Source organism: Filicampus tigris, chromosome 15, assembly GCF_054856515.1.
Source record: "Filicampus tigris isolate MCC_2025a chromosome 15, RoL_Ftig_1.0, whole genome shotgun sequence".
Classification (NCBI taxonomy): Eukaryota; Metazoa; Chordata; class Actinopteri; order Syngnathiformes; family Syngnathidae; genus Filicampus; species Filicampus tigris.
In genome coordinates, this window is record NC_141231.1 from 16,256,560 (window position 1) to 16,277,807 (window position 21,248).

The window sequence follows — 21,248 nt, forward strand, 5'->3', positions numbered from 1 at the left end:
CTAAACACGCCCCTTACATTTTCGGTGCTGACGTTTTGTGTTCTGTGTCCTGCAAATGGTTAGAGGTCGTACGTTTTCACCTTCCTGCTGAGCTCGCGCCTCTTCCTGCACCCCTTCGAGCTCATGACGCGAGTTTGTCACCTGTGCGTGGAGCAGCAGCGGTCTGGAGACACCCTGCTGGATAAGGTGGGCGGATTATTCACACAGCGTCTTGGACACACAATTTGACGCTTGTCTCCAAATGGATGCGAGTTCCCACATGGTTACCATTTGAACAGATTTATGTTCTCTCCAGAAAAGGAGTAGCGGTCACACATGCACACAGGCAAACACACTGCATACATTGACTGTTTTATAAGCCCGTGCTTCCCAACCTTTATTGAGCCAAGTCAAATATTTGACTTTTGGGGAAAAAAACAAACAAAAGAACGTCGCAAAAAGTTAGACACTGCGTGCTGAAGTAATGATGATCTGGTCTCGATTTTTTTTTTCCTCTCAACTACTTACTCAGCGTGAAATCTGGACCTGTTTAGTCCTTAAATCTTTTCAATGACTTCTTACTTAGATAATAATTGTCGGAGCAATTAAGTGAAATTGGGTAATTTCCCACCACACAAACTAATGATCTCTATGGGCACGCTAATGGGGAATCAATGTTTTGAACAGCCTAAAATACTTCTTGCGGGGAAAATAGTACACGAGTTCTAAGTTTTTAAATATTTGTCAAAGACCGTTGCTACTTTCTTTTTTTATTTGTGTATTTTGGGACCATTTCCCTTTGGTTCATCTCAGTGTTTTCAACACTGCTTTTTCTTTGAAAGCACGATTGGCTTGATTCAATCAGTGATTCTTAGAGAGGAAGTCAACAAACTTCAAGTGCCAATTGATCATCAAATTAATGACAAAGTTTGTTAGTAGCTAGGAGTTTAGCTAATGTAGGGATTTGTTCCACTTCAGCATAAAGCTTTGATTAATATTAGTTAAAGCGGAAGTCAACCCAAACACATTTTTTTCAAGAATACAATGCAAACCCACTAGTTGAAACAGGGCATTCTGATTAATATTGCGTTTGTGGAATAAGAGTTAAACCACCCGTTTTTAGCCATCTCTGGGGGCGGCCCCAGAAGCTGAGGCCTGATTGGTTGTTATCTGAGCCCTGATGGCCTGTGATGTCATTTTTAGTCGACAGAAGTGATAAAATGGCCGCCCCCTGAGATGGCTAAAAACGGGTGGATTTTGCTGCTCCACAAAAGTAATATTAATCAGAATGCTGTGTTTCAACTAGTGGGCCTCCTGGGAACATATTCTTGAAAAAAATATGTTTGGTTTGATTTCCCTTTAAAGTATGGAGGGCTTCCTCTGGTGGTATACTAAAGAATTACAGAACATTTTTTTTTTTTTTTTTTTTACACTGATGTGGAGCATTAATTTACACACACTGTTCCTAATGCTAGAATGGCTTACAAAAATGAACACAACTGGGAGTAAAACCTCTGTCTTGATTTTATAAACTCTTTTTCTTTAGGTAGTACTGGTTAAAGGGACAAAGTAGAGCAATGTAGATAAGAAAGAACGCAAACGATTTTGCCAAACAAACCTACATACTTGTGTAAAGCCGTTTATGAGGTCATATGATGTTTGTCCAGATCCGTTTCCGCGAAGTGGCGCCAAAGCTGGTCCAGCTGTTGACCGAGTGGACCGAGACGTTCCCGTATGACTTCAGGGACGAGCGGATGATGCGTTGTCTGAAGGACATGACGCACCACGTTGCCAGAGGGGACGAGGTTAGTGTCAGCTTTTCTCCTTTGTTGAAGCACCTCATAGTGGAAATTAAAAAAAAAAAAAAAATTCTGTTGAATTCAGTGTTTATAATTGAACTGTTATCGTTTGCACCAGTACTCATGGCGGGCCATGCAGCAGATGACCCAGCGCTTGATAAAACGCCTGTCTGCCCTCGGCCAATACGAGGAGGCGGTGGCCGCGTTGAGCGCCGTGGCGACCGAGCGCCCCGCCTCCCTGAAGAGCAAAAGGGAATCGGCGCTACGAAGCGATGTACTGAGCGTGTGTGATGACCCCTTCATCCTCGCTCAACAGCTGACACACATTGAATTGGTAAGCACTTTTTGCTTGTGTGCGTGTGTGTTTTGGGATTTGCGTGTTTTTTTTAAATATGTTTATAATGTGTGTGTAGCCTTTGTAGTTACCTGTTAACAGATAACCCCAAATTTTATTTCCAATAATATGTTCTATGCGTCTCCACTAGTCTAAACACAGCATTCTGACTCGTATTGTGTTTGTGGAATATGAGTTAAGCCGCAAAATCCACCCATTTTTAACCTTCTCAGGGGGCAGCGGTCATTTTGTCACTTTCTGTCAACTGAAAATGACATCACAGTTGCTCAAGGCTCAGCTAACGACCAATCACGGCTCACCTGTTTTCTGAAGCTGTGCCATGATTGCTTGTTACCTGAGCAACTGTGATGTCATTTTCAGTCGACAGAAGTGGCAAAATGGCTGCCCTGAGTTGGATAAAAACAAGTGGATTTTACTAACTAACTCATATTCCACAAGTCAGAATGTTTAGACTAGTGGGGCGGCATAGAACATATTATTGTCAAGAAAATTTTAGGGTTGACCTTTTAAGTAAATACATTTGGTTATGTGTACAAAAACAACATTCGTAGACCTCATTTTAAGCTTCATGTAAAATTTAAACAACTAATTTTACTTGGATGTCTCTTTTGAAAAGTGCAAATAAAGCAGCGTATCATGTTTTTTTTTTGTGTGTTTTGTTTTTTTACATTTTCTCTAAAAATAAACCTGACTTTTTTGTGGCCGTTTTAAAAGCATTTTCCAGGACTGTGTGAGATGTGTACCCTTTTTTGTGGCTATTCTTTCATTTAAAAGTATAAGGGTTTGGTTTCATAAGCACCCCCCTCCTAGTTTTATGGTTGTTGATGTTATTTTTATTTTATTTTTTTTTGCCTTCCCTTCACAGGACAGGCTGAGTTTTATCGGGCCTGAGGAGTTTATCCAGACCTTCGCCTTGAAGGACCCTCTAGAGAACCACAAGGTAGCCTGTGCACTGAATGTTATCATGCAGTCCGGCTGTTGGCAACACAGTACAACCACACTCTTGTTTTTTTATTTTTTTTTTTTTTTTTTTTATAGATATGAATGCTACGTACGCTTTAAAAAGCAGCGACTTACTGCTTGTGGTTTGTTTGGTTTGTAATTAGCAACGGCAAGTAAAGCAAGCAGTTAATTTCAGTGTTTTTATTTTCTATTTGTGTCTTTGGCTTTGCGTCTAATTTGGAGAGAGAAATTGCTTCAGAAACCACATGAAGCATCCTCCTGGCTGTCGAGTGTGAACGTAGCTCAACTTGTTTTTCTTTGAAATTGTTTTTCGAAAGTGCATCAAACACAATGGGAAAGCGCCTCTCTTTCTATGTGCGTCTGACGTGCGAGTGGTGCTGTGAGTCAGCTGAAGGGTGCCTTGCAATCAATCAGCACCGTAGCCGACCAGTGCTCTGTCATTGTGCGTCAGGCACCTCGCCAGTTATATAAGACCATTTTGCACAAGGGTCAGTATGTGGAAGAGTCTCGAGGTATAGCTGTGTGCCACCACTGTTGTGTAAGCATGTCCGGGATTACATCATCAAGGCCAAGAAGTTTTACTTGGGCTTTTTATTGATTTATTATACACTAATGTGATTGATCGCTAACCTATGTAGGGTGTACCCTACCCTCTTGGCTAAAAACCGTCCGGGATGGGCTTCAGATCAACCTTGACCGTGAAAATTGGTAAACTGCCGAAAATGAATGAAAGTATGCAGAATAATAGCTTGCGCTTAAAACGAGCAAGACTTTACTTTCCCAAATCCAAACCGGAACATGTACAGTATATTAGATACATATTCAGTCATTTTATATGTGCAATGTTCGCAACCAAAAATGTATAAAAGGAAATATTAGGCTTCGCAAGGATTTTGCGCTTTTCTTTCGAACGCACTACTGCTGTTGTTGTTATTGGATCCCCATTAGCTCTCGCAATCTACAAGAGCTAATCTTCCTGGGATCCATACAAGTGAAAGGCAGAGCAATACAAAATTTGTAAGAGTAAAATAAGTACCCTTTTACATGAAAGTAGCTTTAGCAAACAGATTCCCCCCCCCCCCGTAAGCCAGGTGATGCGAAGGCAGATGCAAATGAGATGTAAAAAAAACAAAAAACAGCGGCAACGTCAGAGATGTCATTGTGTAGGAGACCTTGTGTGGGAGTGAATATTCTCAAGATCCTGTCCAGCAGGAAGTGACAGATAGGCAGACAGCCTGTCTTTGTCATTTATAATTAACAAGATGGGAAAAAAAACATGACATTCAACTTAGCCAAGCCAATACTTGTATTTGCTCATAAAACTGACAGATATGAATATTATTACTTCGAGAGTTCTCAGGGGCTCAACAGATGGATGTGCACTTGTTTCTTCAAATTTAACGCAGGCAACCCAGGGGATGCTTTCATTGCGGTCCTAATGATCTAACCGTGATTTATTTTTGTGTACAGAATACAGGTTACATTAATGTGTTTAGCTGTCTTTTTTTTTCTCATAGGTTAAAGAAGTCAACCCCCAAAAATTCTTTGCAATAATACGTTCCATGCACCTTCACTAGTGTAAACATGGCATTCTGATTAATATTGCGTTTGCGGAATACGAGCTGAGCAACAAAATCCAGCCTTCGGGGGGGGGGGCGGCCATTTTGTCACTTTCTGCGGACTCACCTGCTGAGCCACGATTGGTCGTTACCCGAGCCCTGAGCAACTGTCATGTCATTTTCAGTCGAAAGAAAGTGACAAAATGGCCGACCTCTGAGATGTGCAAAAACGGGGGGGCTTTTACTGCTCAACTCTTATTCCGCAAACGCGACATTAACCAGAATGCCGTGTTTAGAGATTTGCGGGACCGCTTAGAACATTTTGGGATTTGACATCCCGTTTAAATTCATTCACACCACTTTGTTATTGTAACTTGATCAACTTTTATATTCGATCTATAGCATCAACATGCATTCTTGGCACATACCTGGAGGATCATCCCCCTGTTACCCTGAACAGGAGAAGCACTGTAGAAAATGGATGCATTGCTGGATTAGTTTTCGACTCCCCTTGTGTTTTTGACCACGTTGTCTCTCTCGCCCGTGTTTTTCAGGGTTTCTTCCGAAAGCGCAAGACCAGCAACCTGGAGACGTACGTGAACTGGTTCAACAGACTGAGTTACCTTGTGGCCACTGAAATCTGTATGGTACGTTCATTGTGAAAAATTTCACCGAGCCTCCCTGTCACGTCTTTTTTGCCTGACGCTTGTGTCCTCGCGTTCCAGCCGGTGAAAAAGAAACAGAGAGCGCGGATCATCGAGTTCTTCATCGATGTGGCGCAGGAGTGTTTCAACATTGGAAACTTTAACTCCCTCATGGCGATCATCAGTGAGTGTTTAGACCTCTCGCTCGATCTAATTAGCCTTTCAAACAGCGTCCATTGTTGACCCCAACTGTCGTGCAGATTTCTTGTTTCCACTGAGCCAAACAAAGCGGGCACAACGCCACCTCAGGGTGGGATTTTTAGATAGCCACCGTTGGCGTGACAAAGGTTGCAACAATCGCATTGCTGCAATGGCCGGCTGTGTGCCAAAGGCTTAGCAACAGAAGGTCTTTCCCTCTGCTCCGCCTTTGCGCGATTTTGAATTTAGAGCTGTGAAATGGCAGCTTTTGTGAAAGGAGAATTTCGTACTTTGTCATGAGCGTTTTTATGCAATCGGACATGGCGGTGATGCATTGTTGACCGACGGAAAAACAAATGAACTCACTGTGCTAAAACGGATCCTTTTGTGGCGCCGCAGCTGGGATGAACATGAGTCCCGTCGCCAGACTGAAAAAGACTTGGAGTAAAGTCAACACTGACAAGTTTGAAATCCTCGAGGTGAGGAAACCGCCTCACACACGCGCACGCACAAAATGTCATCGGGGGCCGTCCCACTGTGCTGTTACATTAAAACGCTCGGGCTTATTTGTAATAATTATGTCTCATTGGTTGGTCTGTTCTCATTCAGCACCAGATGGACCCGTCCAGCAACTTCAGCAACTACCGCACTGCGCTCCGCGGCGCCACCCAGAGGTCCGAGACCGCACACAGCGTCCAAGAGAAGATTGTGATTCCTTTCTTCAGCTTGCTCATTAAAGACATCTACTTCCTGAATGAAGGCTGTGCCAGCAGGCTGCCCAACGGACACATCAACTTTGAGGTTGGTCCACCGCTCAAGAGAGAACTTCTCTGCGTTGCTCGACACACTGAGGCTGCATTTACACTGCAGGCCTGTATATATATTTTTTTAATTAATCGGAATTTCAGTCTATCAAATATCAGAATCGGCATCTGCCTCAAAAATCCATATCAGTTAGGCCCCAGTGTCAATCCAGCCTGAGAGTTAAATAAATGCGAGGTAATAGTCGGATTCCCCAAGGTCTCATGCACAGTGATGTAATAACTCCCCCTTGTGGTCAGTAAAATGCTTAACGGTGAAACTCGGGATATCATCATACTCAGAATCGCTTCTTTGTTTCCAGAAACTTTGGGAGCTGGCCAAGCAGGTGAGCGAGTTCCTGGTGTGGCGTCAGGTGATCTGCCCGTTCGACAGAGAACGCAGAATCCTCCAGTATCTCGTCACCACGCCGGTCTTCGCCGAAGACGGTCAGTCAATCTCCTGTCAGACTTCTTTTTTTGTGCCGAGCACACTTAGATTGACAGTAGCAGTTTGACCTTAAAGTTTATTTTCTTCCGAAATTAATGTTCCCCATTGAAGTAGATAGCATACATTTATTCCAGCCGCCAAAAAAACGAACACTTTTTTTTATGATTAAAAAAAACAAAATAGCGTTGAATTGTAAATAACAGATTTAACTATTATCAATTAATGAACTCAAGTCTTAAAACTGAGGACCTCCTCTTTTTTTGTGTTTTTTTTTTCTCTCCAAGAGACAATGACTAAAAGTTGTGTGTGGTGATTTGTTTGTTCAGAGCTGCATCTGGCCTCTTACGAGAGCGAAGGGCCGGAGAACAACATGGAGAAGGACAGCCGTCGATCTCTCCGGTGAGCCCCCCAAACACACACACACACACACACACAGTCAAACTCAGCACTTTGACCTTCATAGTAAAGTTTTACCTTCCCCCCCCCCGCATAGATCCTCCCTGTTGCATCGAGAGAATCGGTCATGAGGACAATCTCTTCCACTTTCCAGGGTGTAAATAAACATGTTAAATCGCATGTTAAAGGCCATACATACGGTATACAGTACATTCCCTGGGCCAGACCTGGAACGGCTGAGTGTGATATGATATGTGATTAGAGCCCTTCCTATGCTGAAGTATTCCAGTTTCTGCGTCATTTTTTGGGGATCGCATCGTTCACCTCTTTTTCCGAGGCACTTATTGCAGAGACTTTGTGGGAAAAGTTGGGCGGACTTGGCTTATTTGCATCGTCATGTTCTGCAATCATTTATGATAACACTCCAGTCGCATATTGCTAAAGGCGGAGACACTGAAGGACCAAACTGTTTTAATGCAACACAATGGAGACGGTTTTTGATTTTTTAATGTCAACAATGGAATATTGCTCTAACATGAACTCCTTTGTGGCACTTTGCCCGTGTTTTGGTGAACCGGTTGTGTAATGTCATACAAGCTAAACAATGCACTTCGTCTTCATCTGTGCGTTTTCTTACTGGACTTTTTGCCTCCTCTTCCTACAGTATTTGTATTTTGTATCAAAAAGTATAACACTGAATGTTTCTTTATGTAGTCACCATGCTGGGTTGTAAAGTGTTTTTTTGTTTTTTTTTTAATTCGCACACACCAGCTAAGCTTTTACAGAAATGTGTTTGTGGAGCACAGCTTTAACACAAATAGGAAACAAGTCATCCTCCATGTCTGTTTTCATGATAAGGGGAAATTTGTATCAATTTGTTTATACATATATATAAAAAAAAGCTCATTATATGTTCTAAATGTTTTTTAAAAACGTTTTTCATGTGCTTTGTTTAAACTTTCCGGAATATTACATGTTTGTATTTGTACTGAATCCTTTGTGAAAAGACAATTCTATATATTTTTTCCCAAATAAACAAAATAACACATTATGGATGCTTTTGTTTTGAAACAAGTGAAGGATTTGTAAGAGAAATGACACCAGAATAATAAGAAATTTAATCATTATTTACATTTTGTCACACAAAATAATATGAGAGGTGTCTTTGGTCTAGAACTACAAACGCTGGAAAGTGTTTCTGTTTCGGCCTCAGTGAACTCTAGTGAAGTTGATGCAGCGGCCCTGTGGATAATAAAGACCAATTGTGTGTAATGGAGAAGAAAAAAATTGAATCAAGTGTAATATGAACGGCTCTTAAGAATTAAAATAAATGCTTATAAAGCCTAAGATACATAAGAGATGCAGACCATACAATACATACTATACATCAAACATTTAAGTAAGTAAACCTAATTTGCGATCAACTCAATGTAGTACAATGATACCTAAAAGTATTTCTTCAGTTGATTGCAAACTACTATCACTCTAACTTCAATAGAGCAAATGTCTCACCTTGTCGTGAGGCGTTGGCCTCATGATTGCCACTCTGTCGTACTGCCTTCGCAACAATGCCAGCAATGCATCAAAACGCCCCTGAGGGTCACATCAGAAGCAAATACAGAAATTGCACGGCTGCTTATTTAATTCAAGCTTTAATATGCGTGCTGTAATGATGACTGCATGTCTCACCTTAATGGGCGTGTACCATTTGGGCTCTGGTAAGGAGTTGTAAACGGGCGGAGGCCTCGGTGGCGGTCGAGGTATGATGTCCTCCTCCACTTCATCTGGCATGGTGACCACCGCATTCTTGGCTTTCTCCAGCCTTGAGCCTTCCTCCGTGGAGCCCTTCTGCCCCCAGCGGACCTACAAGTGCATACAAACATTACGGTACAGTACATAAAATGGATGTGAAAAAAAAAAAAGTCGACACACCCCTGTTCAAATGCCAGGTTTTTGTGACATACAAAAATGAGACCAAGTTAAATCCTTATGGCAGCATTAATGACCCATAACCTGTTCAAATAAATCTTTTCAAGAGAGAAAGGAAAAATAAACAACTGAAAGAGTGTGGTTGCACAAGTGTGCACACCCTCTTATACCTAGGATGTGTCTGTGTTCAGAATTTACAAATAATATTCAAGCACCTTACACCTTTTAAAGTGTCTGTGATTAATTCCAAATAAAGTTAATCTTTATGGGGTAATTATTATTATTTTTTTTCTAACATTGACTGCTACATGCAACTGTTCATACTTCCCTCCACCTTGTCTAAGGCCCCGATTTCATCATTCATGTTATGGTCCAATGAAACAATGGTGAAACTTTTTCACCATAATTCCAAAAGGTACATTTGGCTCATCATCAAAAAAGTATGGTGGTGGCAGCATCATGCTTTGGGGCCTGTTGTTCTTCAGCTGGAACTCGGGCCTTCAACTTGGTGGAGGGAATTACGAACAGTTCGAAATAGCACTCGGCACTAGCGCAAAACCTTCAGGCTTCTGCTCGAAAGCAAACAATGTCAGGGAAAGCCTACTAGACAGCAATGAGTGACGGGGAATGACTAATGCTGTTGTTATTCACACATTTGAAATCACCTCCATGCGTTTGATTCCACCAGGGCCTCTCCCCCCGTAGTAGGACGCATCCACTGTGGGCCACTTGTGTTTGGGGAACAAGTCTTCCTCTTGCTCCTAAACAAGCAGTAGACAAAAAAAAAAGGCAAGACTAAGTGTTCAGAGCACATTTTTATTATACAGCATTTTAACAATAGCCTATTAGTAAACAGGTGCATCGCAGTTAATTCTTTCAGATTTTTCAGTGAAATTCACATGTTATACACATTCGCTGAACAGATAAGGCAATACTTTCCACAACCCTATTTTGAAATTAACTTCTATATTCATTTCATTTTGATAGTTTCTTACATAATATACCAATGTCTTAAGATTGTAATTATTGGATTTCCATAATCATCAAAATTGTACAAATGAAACCATATATTTCACTGAGTAGTGAATGTACACTTCTACAGTATATATGAGTATCGTTTGAATTGAATTAGTGAAATAAATTCTCCACACTATTCTCATGTACTTGTTTCTGTATTTTGACATTCCAAACTATAAATGTCTCTTTAAAAGTTGTTTTTTTTAAATATAAATTGCATTCAAATAAGATAATTCAAATGTTTACACAATAAAACCGTTTGAGTCCCTCTGGGCCACGGTGAACGCTACATTTGCAGTACCAATAATAGTCAGTAGATGTCAATGTTGCACTGTTTCCTTCATTCCAAGAGCAACTTCCTTCAGAAAAATCCCTGTTAATAATGAAGTACTGTACCAACTAATGATCATTTACGCACAATTAATCTATTGTTGTTGACTGATTGTGTTTGATTCCATTATTTTCTTCCCTGTGTTCTACTCACAAGTATAGGAGGGGGAGGCGGAGGACGGCGAGAGGGTGGTGGGTCTCGAATCACCTGCAGTGAGGAAAATCAAGTCACGTCCCAATGTGTTTCTTGAGTTAATGCTTTGTGCCTCCAAATACTCGTACACACTCACCACGGTGCAACAAAGGGGCCAGAACCACCACAGTAGACCAAAAACCAGCAACAGCAAAAGAGCCAACAGCAGCCACAACACCCAACTCCCATCGGACTGTGACATATGTACCAAATATATATTATTGTGGTATCGTCATAAAGAAAAGCAGAGTCTAAAATTACTAATTGCAATTATATTGCAAATACATTCAGGACTCAATGTAATGCACTCATTTAAATGCACAAAAATCATCATGTACAAATTCCAAGATGGTAGAACTTAATAATACTATAATTCAATTTCACTTCTCCCACACTGGGAAAATATACAGTGGATATAAAAAGTCTACACACCCCTGTTCAAATGTAATATAAATCGAATAGAAAAGCCGCCATATATAAGAGAGTGTGTAGTGAATCTAAGTATGTATAAATTCAACTACTGAATGAATTAAGGCTTCGAATATCTTGTATACTTATTTGCCTGTAGGATAATTATAGTTCTTTTTTATTCACATATATGATGATTGACAGCGCTAACTGCAGATACACGTACATGTGTTTTCTATGTACTGTAAGACAGATACTCACACAGTTTGTGGCGTTGATGGTGATGGGAGCAGATATGTACGACTGCCCGTTGTTTAAACTGACCAGTACCTCAACTGCTCTGGAAAAGTACAAAAAAATATATTTATTATATATATGACTGACTTGACTGGACCGAACAAGTTCCAGTCCCATAAGCTACCGTTTGTTCAATTGTTTGCTACGCAATGAAAGACTGAAAGACCTTAATAATCGTCATGCATCTTGGTGACCTTGACAGCTTCCTACACCATTAGTGCCAAGAACACTGACTTATTGGGAAAGGGAAGTCATATCCATTGTCAACCGCTCATTATATCTGGAGCACATTTCCTTGTTTGGTGATAAAGTGGACGCATTGTTGAGAAATTGTGAGTTAGCCTGGAAGAGAGCGCAAAGTATGTGCGAACTGCAGTCAAAATGATTTACAGTTCATTTTAGCGTCAACACTGTTAAGGTTCCCCGGGTATTAAAACACAAATGCATATTTTTACTATATGGGCCTGAAGTGTGTCCTGAGCAAAATATGCATCATAAATACAGATGAGGTGATGTCATAAAAAGAGCCAGTGCTCCAGACTCTCACTCTTGCCGAGGTGAGGAGAAAAGGCTTGTGAAGATGTCATTTCAGGAGCACTTCTTCAGTTGCTACTTGTACTTTCTGTTCCTTTCTTGTGGGTAAAACGTCTTCATTACTTTTGATTTTACCCAAAGGGAACACATTATGGAAAATTGGCTTTATTTATTTATTTATTTATTTATTTTTTTTAATTGTATACAAATAGTTGGTCTTCCATAGTGCCTGCCTCACTTGCATGAGACTGGGCTGCTGAATTATGATGAAATTACACAATGTGTCTCTTAATTCTATGGCTAAAGAGGCAAGAATAGTATTCTATTATTACAATGAGACCTGATTTATTCGTGGTTCGGTTTTTGCTGATTTGCATATTCACAGACTTTTATCCTCCTAATTGAACTACTGAACACAGTCATTTATGTAACATGGATTCATCATTGTGTGCATGCTAGATGCTAAGCTTTATTAGCCTCTCAGTTTATTTCATTATTTTTTTTGCCGCCATCTTGTGACATCTTTACATCAAACCTAACCATTTTCGCAAACGTATATAAACAAGTAGGCTACGTTTATACACTTGATAGACAACTTTACACTTATTAATCAATACAAGTCCTTGTTTGAACATCAAAGCATCACGCTCGTGTCACATACCAAACGATTTCATTGCAATTGTGTATTGCTTTGTTTTGCATACGGCTTAACTGCACTTTATGATTTTTACTGCAGAATTGTCATTATTATTCTTTTATTTGATTTTATTTTTCTCCTTTTCTCGTCACGATTGCTACTTCAACTTAGATACCACTTGTAATAATGCCCACTCGTGCGGCAAATACATTTTTTCAAAAGTTGAAATCAACTTCACTCGATTTGATAACGTGAGTGACAAAATCACAGATTTATACATTTAATATAAATCATCACTATGCGTATTACTGTATGCTGTGTGGTGTGTTTTGTGTGTTTGCGTACTTACTGTCCGACCTCATGCAGCACCGGGGCAGGACACAGCAGATAACCTTCTCTAACTAGTGTTGCCTTCTGGCCTATGAGGAAACAACCGAGAAAAACACTTTGCATGCTTTTTGGTCTACATACTACATTGCAGTGTGATATCATTCATTTTACATTCCGTGAGGTGTTTGCAGTATTTTGCGTGATTGTTGGGTTAATAAAGTGAAGTCAACAGGAAGAAGAGATGATCCAGTCATGTGGTGACATGTCCTCTTTTTTGTGAACTAATCCATCTATTCTCCATATATCTTATAATAGAGTCTCATCGGCCCTCCCTCGATCCCTCCAGTCTCATAATGCCTCCTCTGTTTTCTGGCTATGTCGATAAAAAGCAGCTACTGTTTGACTCTCCTTCGCGGAGCTCTGCACATAATATCATTTTGTAGATGATGACGATGGCGTAATTGTTTTTCAGGAGGCTGCATGACAAACTGAATCCTTCGAGTGAAAGTCGACCCAAACATATTTTTTTCAACAATATGTTCTATGCAGGCCCACTAGTTGAAACAAGGCATTCTGATTAATGTTGCGTTTGTGGAATAAGAATTAATCCACCGGTTTTTAGCTATCTCAAGGGGCGGCCATTTTGTCACTTCTGTCGACTGAAAATGACATCAGAGACCCTCAGGGCTCAGGTAACAACCAATCACAGCTCACCTGTTTTCTGAAGCTTAGCCATGATTGGTCGTTCGAAGAGCCCTGAGTAGTTGTGATGTCATTTTCAGTGGACAGAAGTGACAAAATGGCCGCCCCCTGAGATGGCTAAAAACAGGTGCATTTTGCTGCTATTTAAAAAGCTAATCTAACGCTCACCTCCTCACACTAAAACAAACACAAGCCAGATCAGGGTTTACTGTAACCAACTGTTGAAAATTCACACTGAAATGTACCGCTTGCTGCAAACATTGCTTTTAACTATTAACACAAAGTTGTTGTTTTTTTTTTTCAAGAATATGTTCTATGCAGGCCCACTAGTTGAAACAAGGCATTCTGACTAATGTTGCATTTGTGGAATATGAGTTAAACCACCCGTTTTTAGCCATCTCTGGGGCCGGCCCCAGAAGCTGAGCCGTGATTGGTCGTTACCTGAGCCCTGGGTAGTTGTGATGACATTTTCAGTCGACAGAATTGACAAAATGGCCGCCCCCTGAGACGGCTAAAAACGAGTGGATTAACTCTTATTCCACAAACGCGATACTCACTATATGTGTCTTGACCAACTGTGAGGAAGCAGAAAACATTGTCTGTCCTCTTTGATCCACTGAAGCCACTTCCTCTCAGCACCACATTGAAAGATTCTGCAGATAAAGACGCACATACTATCGTAAGGTGGCGCCACTATATGGAATGATCACACATGTACGGCGTTTATTTCACATACCATTTACGCAAACACTTGACGGTTCTATTGTGAAGATTTCTGAGCAAGACTGCTTTAGGATCTGAGTGGAGTAGCAGGTCCAGTCAAAAAGGGGTCTCAAGTTACATGTGGTCTCACTGCACTACACAGGAATGCCTTGCACCGTTTGTGATCAAAGCTCACCGAGCTGACGACATCTTTGAGAGCATGAAAGCCCGACAACACCGGGAAGACTTGCTGGGCACCGTCTGCTATTTCAGCCAGCTGCAGCACAAAGACAAACAATTGACAAGCTTTGACATAAGCTTGCTAACTCACCATGTATAAATGTATGGGTGTTTATGTTCCAACGATCATCGAGTGGCTGATTTGTTATCGCCAGCAGCATTTAAGGAGGAAAATGAGATGAGAAACTTTCATCTCCTGCTTGACAGGAAGCTCGTCTGGCTTTATTTAATTAGAGCGCTCTAATGACTTCCTCCTCTAAAGCCACAAAGCACTCTGGGTCATCAGTCCGAGTTGAACATCAAACGTTCTGTAGTTAACGTTTGACATCACTTCTCATAAGGCAATGCAGTAGACAGTTATAAAGGCAGGAATACAGTAAAAACTGTATTAGTATGAAAAACACTTACTGGCTGTATTCATAAAAAGATCAAATTGAAAAACAGTAACTGACCAATCAATTTGTGATGAAGATTTCATGCTTCACTGCGCATTGACATCGTGCTCCTTCTAGCGTGCACAACTTGGCCACCAGGGGGCATTGTAATACATGATACTACGAAGAAGTATTACACGACTGAGTCGATCCGTGCGCTGCAATATTATTAGTTATTTCCCGCAGAGGATTAAAGAATATATGCTTGTGAGGCCGTCTACATGTATTCCTGCACTGTTTGCGTTCAAATATCCATTCTTACAACTGGATTAAAACCACCACAACATCAATGTCACTTTGTTTGCATTATCATTTTGTTAGCCGGCCCGTGTGTTAGCACTAAGCTAGTACGTTAGATGGTTTGGTTATTCTCTTTATTTTATGTTTAAATTTCAACTGGCAATGGCAATAACCAGCTTGGCACAAGCACTTGCTCTCTTTTTTGACAAATTGTCCACTCTCAGCTGCTTGTTGTAAAGTTGTCTGCCACCGTTGAGCACTTTTAAATCAAATTTTTGCTCGCAACTCAAGTCAAAACACAGTCACGTGACAGCACGTGTCTGGATTATCTAATACATTAAATCACTTGTAAATTAAGGTATTACTGTAATTCAAAACTATGCATACTACATGCAAATAATAAAGAGCACTTTGTTATTTTTATATTACAAGGATCTAGAAAACATCCGTTAGTTTTACTGGTTAACATCTAACGGGTCCTTCTGGCTAATCAGGACTTTAGGCACCTCAGGAAAAACTAATTGTGTCAGGTAGAATGCTAAAAAAAAAAGAACATTACAGCAATTTTGTGCCCAGTTTCACACTGCCTTTTCACAAAATTGGCAACTGATGATCCATGATCCATGATGAAATAATGATTAAATTTGAACCATGATCAGTAGACAACAGAGATGGCACGTGCTGTATTTGTATCTGCTGCCTTTCAAACAGAACTCAACAAAGTGGGAGATTTTGAAGTATGTGTGTGTGTTTTCGAACAGTGTGAATCGCTTTGAACACAACGTGGCAGGCGGTGGGAGTCTCGGTTATTAAACTTCAGACGTTGGTTCTGGCTTCCCTCTATCTCCTTAGAACACAGGGGGCATTCCTCCTCTGTGACTACGTCAGAAGGTGTCAAATTTACATCTCAACCCTCCATTCCTATTTCTGTGACTTGATGGGCAGCGTGAAAGTGGTGTCAGGTTCAAAATCAACAGTATTTGCTTCAACGCGTGAAGCGCCCCGTTGAACTTTAGGACCAAGTATTAAACTCGATCCTTCCATCCATGTAGCCATTGGCACGCATACAATCAGTCAAACGCACGGGAAGAAATCCAAGTCATCGGAGTCAAAACATGTTCCTTAATAGAATGTTTTCACAAAAACCCGCCACCCTTGAGCTTAAAAGCCTTTTCCTCCGATTTTTCTTCCCTCTTGTCGTGGGACCTCAACGCACAAGCCAAAAACACAAACACACACAGACGCACGCCGAGAGACAAATAAACGCCTCGGTGTGGCGGGGTGAAAAAGATCATCCAGCTCCTACCTGCTTGTGGTCAAAGTCCATGACCCCGACACAGTACACTCGGGCTCCAAAACCTCTGGCTTTGTCAGCCTGGAGGCAACACAAGCAGCAAGTCGGATCAAGTCGAAAAACAAGAGGGGATAACAATATATGCTAGGAATTAAGCAATCAATTTACCAACATGCTTATTATCCTGCTTGTACGTTCTAGCACCTGGTTCTAATAATTGACCTACATTACATAACTACACGGCAGAGGTAAAATAGACCTCACGTTATGATGCAGTGCACCTCTCCACGACTTCCAACAATAATCGTGAGTGTGTGTGTGTGTGTGCGTGTATCACCTCCTGCACACTCAGCTCGAAGGGGTAAACCTCCAGTTTGCCATCAGTCAGAACAACGATGATGCTGCGAGACGGCGACGTTTGCGTCTTCATCTGCTCCGACACCTGACGAGTGCAAGCCAAATGTAACTGCATGTGCGTCGACATAGCACAATGACACGGAATCATTTATTTGTTGGCTTTTGATGGATGATACACTTTATTATGTATTGTGAGCATTGTGTGCCGATAGTCAATGAAAACACACGAGGACAATTTGGGTTTCGGGATTACATAACCAAATGAAAAGATGAAAGGGGGGGGGCGACCATTTTGTCACTTCTGTCGACTGAAAATGACATCACAGTTGCTCAGGGCTCGGGCAACGGCCAATCACAGTGATTGGTTGTTAACCTGAGCAGCTGTGATGTCATTTTCAGTCGACAGAAGAGACAAAATGGCCGCCCCTGAGATAGCTCAAAATGGGTGCATTTTGCTTCTTAACTCATATCCCACAAACACAATATTACTCAGAATGCCTTGTTTCAACTAGTGGGCCTAATTCGAACATTTTCTTGAAAATTATGTTTGAGTTGACTTCTTTTAAGATCTGCTTCCTTCCTGAAATGTACAAAGGGGTATACGTACCGCTTTCAAGCCTTCATGCATGTACGTTTCACCAGCAGGGTTGATTTGGCTCAGTTTAGTCAAACCCTCATCTATCTTGGACCTGCGAATCCAGAAAGCACATTGTTGACCGAAGAGGTTAAAATCAACACGAAACTGATAAGAGGGCAGTTTCTGTGTGATTTGGTTGTGGCTTTCCATTTTGGAAGAAGAGGAGGAGGAAGTAACGTACCTGTCTCCAGTTAATGGCAGGATTACAACCGCTTGGGCCGAAAAGACGATGTAGGACACTCTCATCCTGGGACTGAAACACATGCATAAAAGAAAAAAAAAATCAGTACATATCAGCACTTGAGCAGCAGAATTCGAAACCAGCTGGAGATCATTCTTGTGAAGCTGGCAGTTAAACACGCACAGCACAAAAAGATCCAATACTAGAGTGATATTAACAAACAAAGCCATCTCAAGGCTTATTTCCCTAATTGTGGTCAACACTTGAGCAACATTTTGAAACAGCTGGAGCATGTTGAGAGATTTTACGAAGACGCCTGACATCAGTTGGGGAAGACGCTTCTCTTCCAGGCCATCGCTCAGGTCCACAAATGTTCAACAATTCCCACATGACGCACTCCAACATATTGTATAACGTCTTCCCAGAAGACAGGAAACTTTTATAAGCAACCCCATTTTCTTTCATGTTCCTACCAATACTTTTACGAACCATGAAGTTAAACTCACAATTGTAAGAAGGCTCCAGCCTTGCCAGTAGCGCTCCCGGCGCCTGTCCTGACTGTCTACTGAAGTCAACACCACTTCCACATCTGGCTGAGTGTTATGACTTTATATTTAGTCACCTGCTATTAAACCTAAAGATATCACTCACACCCTCTCCACCATTAACCAGAAGGGCTTTGGAGCCTTTTCTGAGTTGTCAGCGTCCCCAAATAGCTTTGCCCTACTTTTTTTGCACTCCCATTTGTGTTGTACTCTAAAGTGGAAATAAAACCAAACATTTTTTTTTTCAAGAATATGTTCCCAGCAGGCCCACTAGTTGAATCACGGCATTCTGATTGATATTGCGTTTGTGGAATATGAGTTAAGCAGCAAAATGCACCGCTTTTTAGCCATCTCTGAGGGCGTCCATTTTGTCATTTCTGTCGACTGCAAAATGACATCACAATTACTCAGGGCTTAGGTAACGACCAATCACGGCTCAGCTTCAGAAGATATGTCAGCCGTGATTGGTCGTTACCTGAGCCCTGAGTAGTTGTGATATCATTTTCAGTCGATAGAAGTGACAAAATGGCCGCCCCCAGAGATGTCTAAAAACAAGTGGATTAACTCTTATTCCACAAACACAATATTTATCAGAATGTCTTCTTTCAACTCGTGGGCTTGCATACAACATATTCTTGAAAAAAATATGTTTGGGTTGACTTCCTCCTTTAAAGACCTATATTAAAAGTTCTCGCTGGCTTTGTTTTGAAAATGTTGCTAAGGGGATGTAGTGAACGCCAAAGAGGACACTGGTGGTAGAAAGTCCCCTCACTCACCTGACAAACTTATTAGTGAGCTGCTCCACAAATCCATAGATCTCATGCCAGTGTCCCGACACACTGCCCGACCTGCAAACATAATCAGCACAAGGTCCATTATACACGGGCCCATGTTATTCACCAGAGTTTACGGTCGATTTAGCATCCATCCGTTTCCTATAGTGCTTGTTGTCATTGTGTCAAGGGAGAGCTGGTGCCTCTCCCTGCAGTTGATTTTGGGCGAGATTTGGGGTAAATCCTGGACTTGTCCGTGGCCAATTACAGGTCACATTTAGGTCAATTTTGGGGGTGGGGCGGGATGTTGTTGCGGGGTTGGGGTATCCAGTCAACCAAGACTCAAACCCAGAACAACAGTACATTGAAACAGATACGATGACCAATAGTTCACCCAGATGTCCTCAATCAAGTATTACAGTGTATTCTCTGTATTACATTATTTATTACATGTCACACACGTGCACTACTACAATGGCAAACTTTGCATATTAACATATCAAATAAAAATGATCGTTTGAGTCACTTATTCACGTAAGTAAAGTTCAAGTTAAGGGTAAAGGGTATGGTACGGTTAAGTTGCAGAGGAGCAACATGCAAACTAAACACAACCATACAAGGGCAATGAGATGTCCACTAGCTGTGCTGCACGTCCCCCGTACGCTCATGTGTCTCACCTGTCCAAAACAAAATAAACATCGAATGCACCATTGCAGGACTCTTCCCCGTCGTCCGTCAACGTTGGGTTCACCAAAACAGCCGTAAAAAGGAGGATTGTGCAGCATATCCATAAACGACCCATAATCCACACACATCAGAGTGTTTCACTCCCAGAACCGCGATGAGCTGTTTCTGTTAAGAATCTTTCATTTTCATGGTGGGCTTCATGATCCCGCGCGGTGCGTTCAAGTGCCTCACATCTTGGAGCTCACATACTGTACACATTGAAGATTCTCATCCGCCGTTGTCCAAGCGTGTGGTCACACCCGAACAGCGCCCCCCTCCATGCGCTTCAAAATTAAAGCACTGCTAGCTAGTTACATTAGAACTGCACTGAGCATTTTATTCGTGTATTATTATTAAGTAAAACTAGATTCGACCCCCCGCCCCCCATTAATTTGATTTACGGTTTTTTCCCCCTTGTGTTGTGTTCCTGTATTTTGTGATGCACTTTGAGTCCTCTCTGTGAAATGTGCTTTATAAATAAAATTGTACTGATGTGACAACTTGCAAGTGAGACAATCTATTATTTTACCGCTATTGATTCTAAACGGTAGGAGGGTAAAATATAAAATAAATTATGTCAATTTCAGTATGGCCAACGAAAACTGACTCAAATTTGATACTTTGAGGGTCTGTTGGTACTGAAACTATTGTCATATGCAAGTGTGGAATGCTATTACTGGTATTTCCATTGTTGAAATACGTAAATAATATTTTTTTTAAAACATGCTGTTCTAAAAACAACAAACGTGAAGGGGGGAAAAAAACAAACGTTGCTATGCTTTTATTTTGAAAGGAACATCACATGCTCTGTGTTGCTTGTAAGCATCTGTCAAAGCCAAAACAGTTGGCACTATTAGTAGCATAAATAGTAAATGACTGGGACAGGAAATATGCAAAGCATGGCAGAAGACTTGTCTGAGCTGCTTATTACAACAGCTACATTTATCATACATTACAGATATATTTGGAATACAAATATATAAGATGTGCTATGGATGGCATCTTATCACTTCAGTGGAAATCTGTTCTTGATTAGCACAATATCCCACAGCAATTCACAATGTCCCCGAGACAAACACATACAAATGAATTGCAGAAGGCAAACAAAAGGCCAAAAGAGTATTATTGTTTGTTTTATTGAGCAAGAAATCATTAATCATTTTTTATCTCCTGAGATGTGTAGACTCCATTTGCTGACCTTTCTTTGTGATCAATTCTGGTAAAAGATTACCCTAAAAAGACAGGAAAGGGCCCTGCCCTATTAAAAATCCACATTGTGTTTTTATAATTCATCATAAATGATTAGTGTATCTTTATATATCAGCATTCGGACAGCATGAAGTCATGACATGTGAAAGAATACATACCAATGTCGTTTTGTCAGGAAATTGAATCTCTGCCTGATGCAGGATCCCCTTGGAGACGTCTGTTTTTGCTTCGCATGATCCCTCTTTTGTTTGTGGGTGTAACCATTACGTTGCAGGCCAATAGTCCACATTACATATGATACTCCACAATCTAGCACCCTTGTTTTTGGCTTTTCATTCAATTTACAGGCAGAACAAGTGCATAAATTTACAGGCAGAAAAGTGCTATATAAA

General features: G+C 41.1%; 2 protein-coding genes across 6 annotated transcripts in view; one reads left to right on the top strand and one right to left on the bottom strand.

Moving 5' to 3' along the window:
* The window catches only part of LOC147135757 (ras-GEF domain-containing family member 1B-B-like), a 33,561-nt gene extending 25,369 nt beyond the window's left edge, over positions 1-8,192 (top strand). For all 4 annotated transcript variants that reach the window (XM_086054322.1, XM_086054323.1, XM_086054321.1 and 1 more), the window contains 11 exons: positions 64-186; positions 1,647-1,784; positions 1,897-2,112; positions 2,999-3,073; positions 5,210-5,302; positions 5,381-5,483; positions 5,897-5,976; positions 6,107-6,298; positions 6,621-6,744; positions 7,072-7,144; positions 7,239-8,192. In XM_086054322.1, coding sequence (XP_085910448.1) covers positions 64-186; positions 1,647-1,784; positions 1,897-2,112; positions 2,999-3,073; positions 5,210-5,302; positions 5,381-5,483; positions 5,897-5,976; positions 6,107-6,298; positions 6,621-6,744; positions 7,072-7,144; positions 7,239-7,272 — 1,251 coding nt within the window. In that variant the 3' untranslated portion in view covers positions 7,273-8,192. The remainder of the gene's footprint in view (positions 1-63; positions 187-1,646; positions 1,785-1,896; positions 2,113-2,998; positions 3,074-5,209; positions 5,303-5,380; positions 5,484-5,896; positions 5,977-6,106; positions 6,299-6,620; positions 6,745-7,071; positions 7,145-7,238) is intronic.
* Positions 8,193-8,236: 44 nt separating this feature from the next.
* LOC147135758 (anthrax toxin receptor 2-like) lies at positions 8,237-19,886 on the bottom strand. 2 transcript variants are annotated; one of them, XM_086054324.1, is made up of 17 exons: positions 19,599-19,886; positions 18,925-18,996; positions 17,604-17,675; positions 17,393-17,474; positions 16,766-16,870; positions 16,441-16,509; positions 14,417-14,497; positions 14,255-14,315; positions 14,076-14,171; positions 12,836-12,905; positions 11,280-11,358; positions 10,708-10,803; positions 10,572-10,625; positions 9,736-9,831; positions 8,831-9,004; positions 8,654-8,734; positions 8,237-8,383 (listed from the first exon to the last, which is right to left on the bottom strand). In XM_086054324.1, the coding sequence occupies exons 1-17, from the start codon at positions 19,721-19,723 to the stop codon at positions 8,351-8,353; spliced, it is 1,446 nt and encodes a 481-aa protein (XP_085910450.1). In that variant the 5' UTR covers positions 19,724-19,886; the 3' UTR covers positions 8,237-8,350. The 2 variants fall into 2 exon arrangements, with proteins under 2 accessions (XP_085910450.1, XP_085910451.1); XM_086054325.1 differs by lacking the exon at positions 16,441-16,509.
* Positions 19,887-21,248: the final 1,362 nt, after the last annotated feature.

What these genes read in the sequence shown, in the direction of transcription:
- LOC147135758 (XM_086054324.1), bottom strand. Translation starts at nt 19,723, where the DNA reads ATGGGTCGTTTATGGATATGCTGCACAATCCTCCTTTTTACGGCTGTT. An exon ending in CTGCCATTAACTGGAGACAG is followed by an intron (nt 17,475 to 17,603) that starts GTACGTTACTTC and finishes CTGGATTCGCAG; the next exon opens with GTCCAAGATAGATGAGGGTT. An exon ending in GTCAAGTGTTTGCGTAAATG is followed by an intron (nt 14,172 to 14,254) that starts GTATGTGAAATA and finishes CTTTATCTGCAG; the next exon opens with AATCTTTCAATGTGGTGCTG.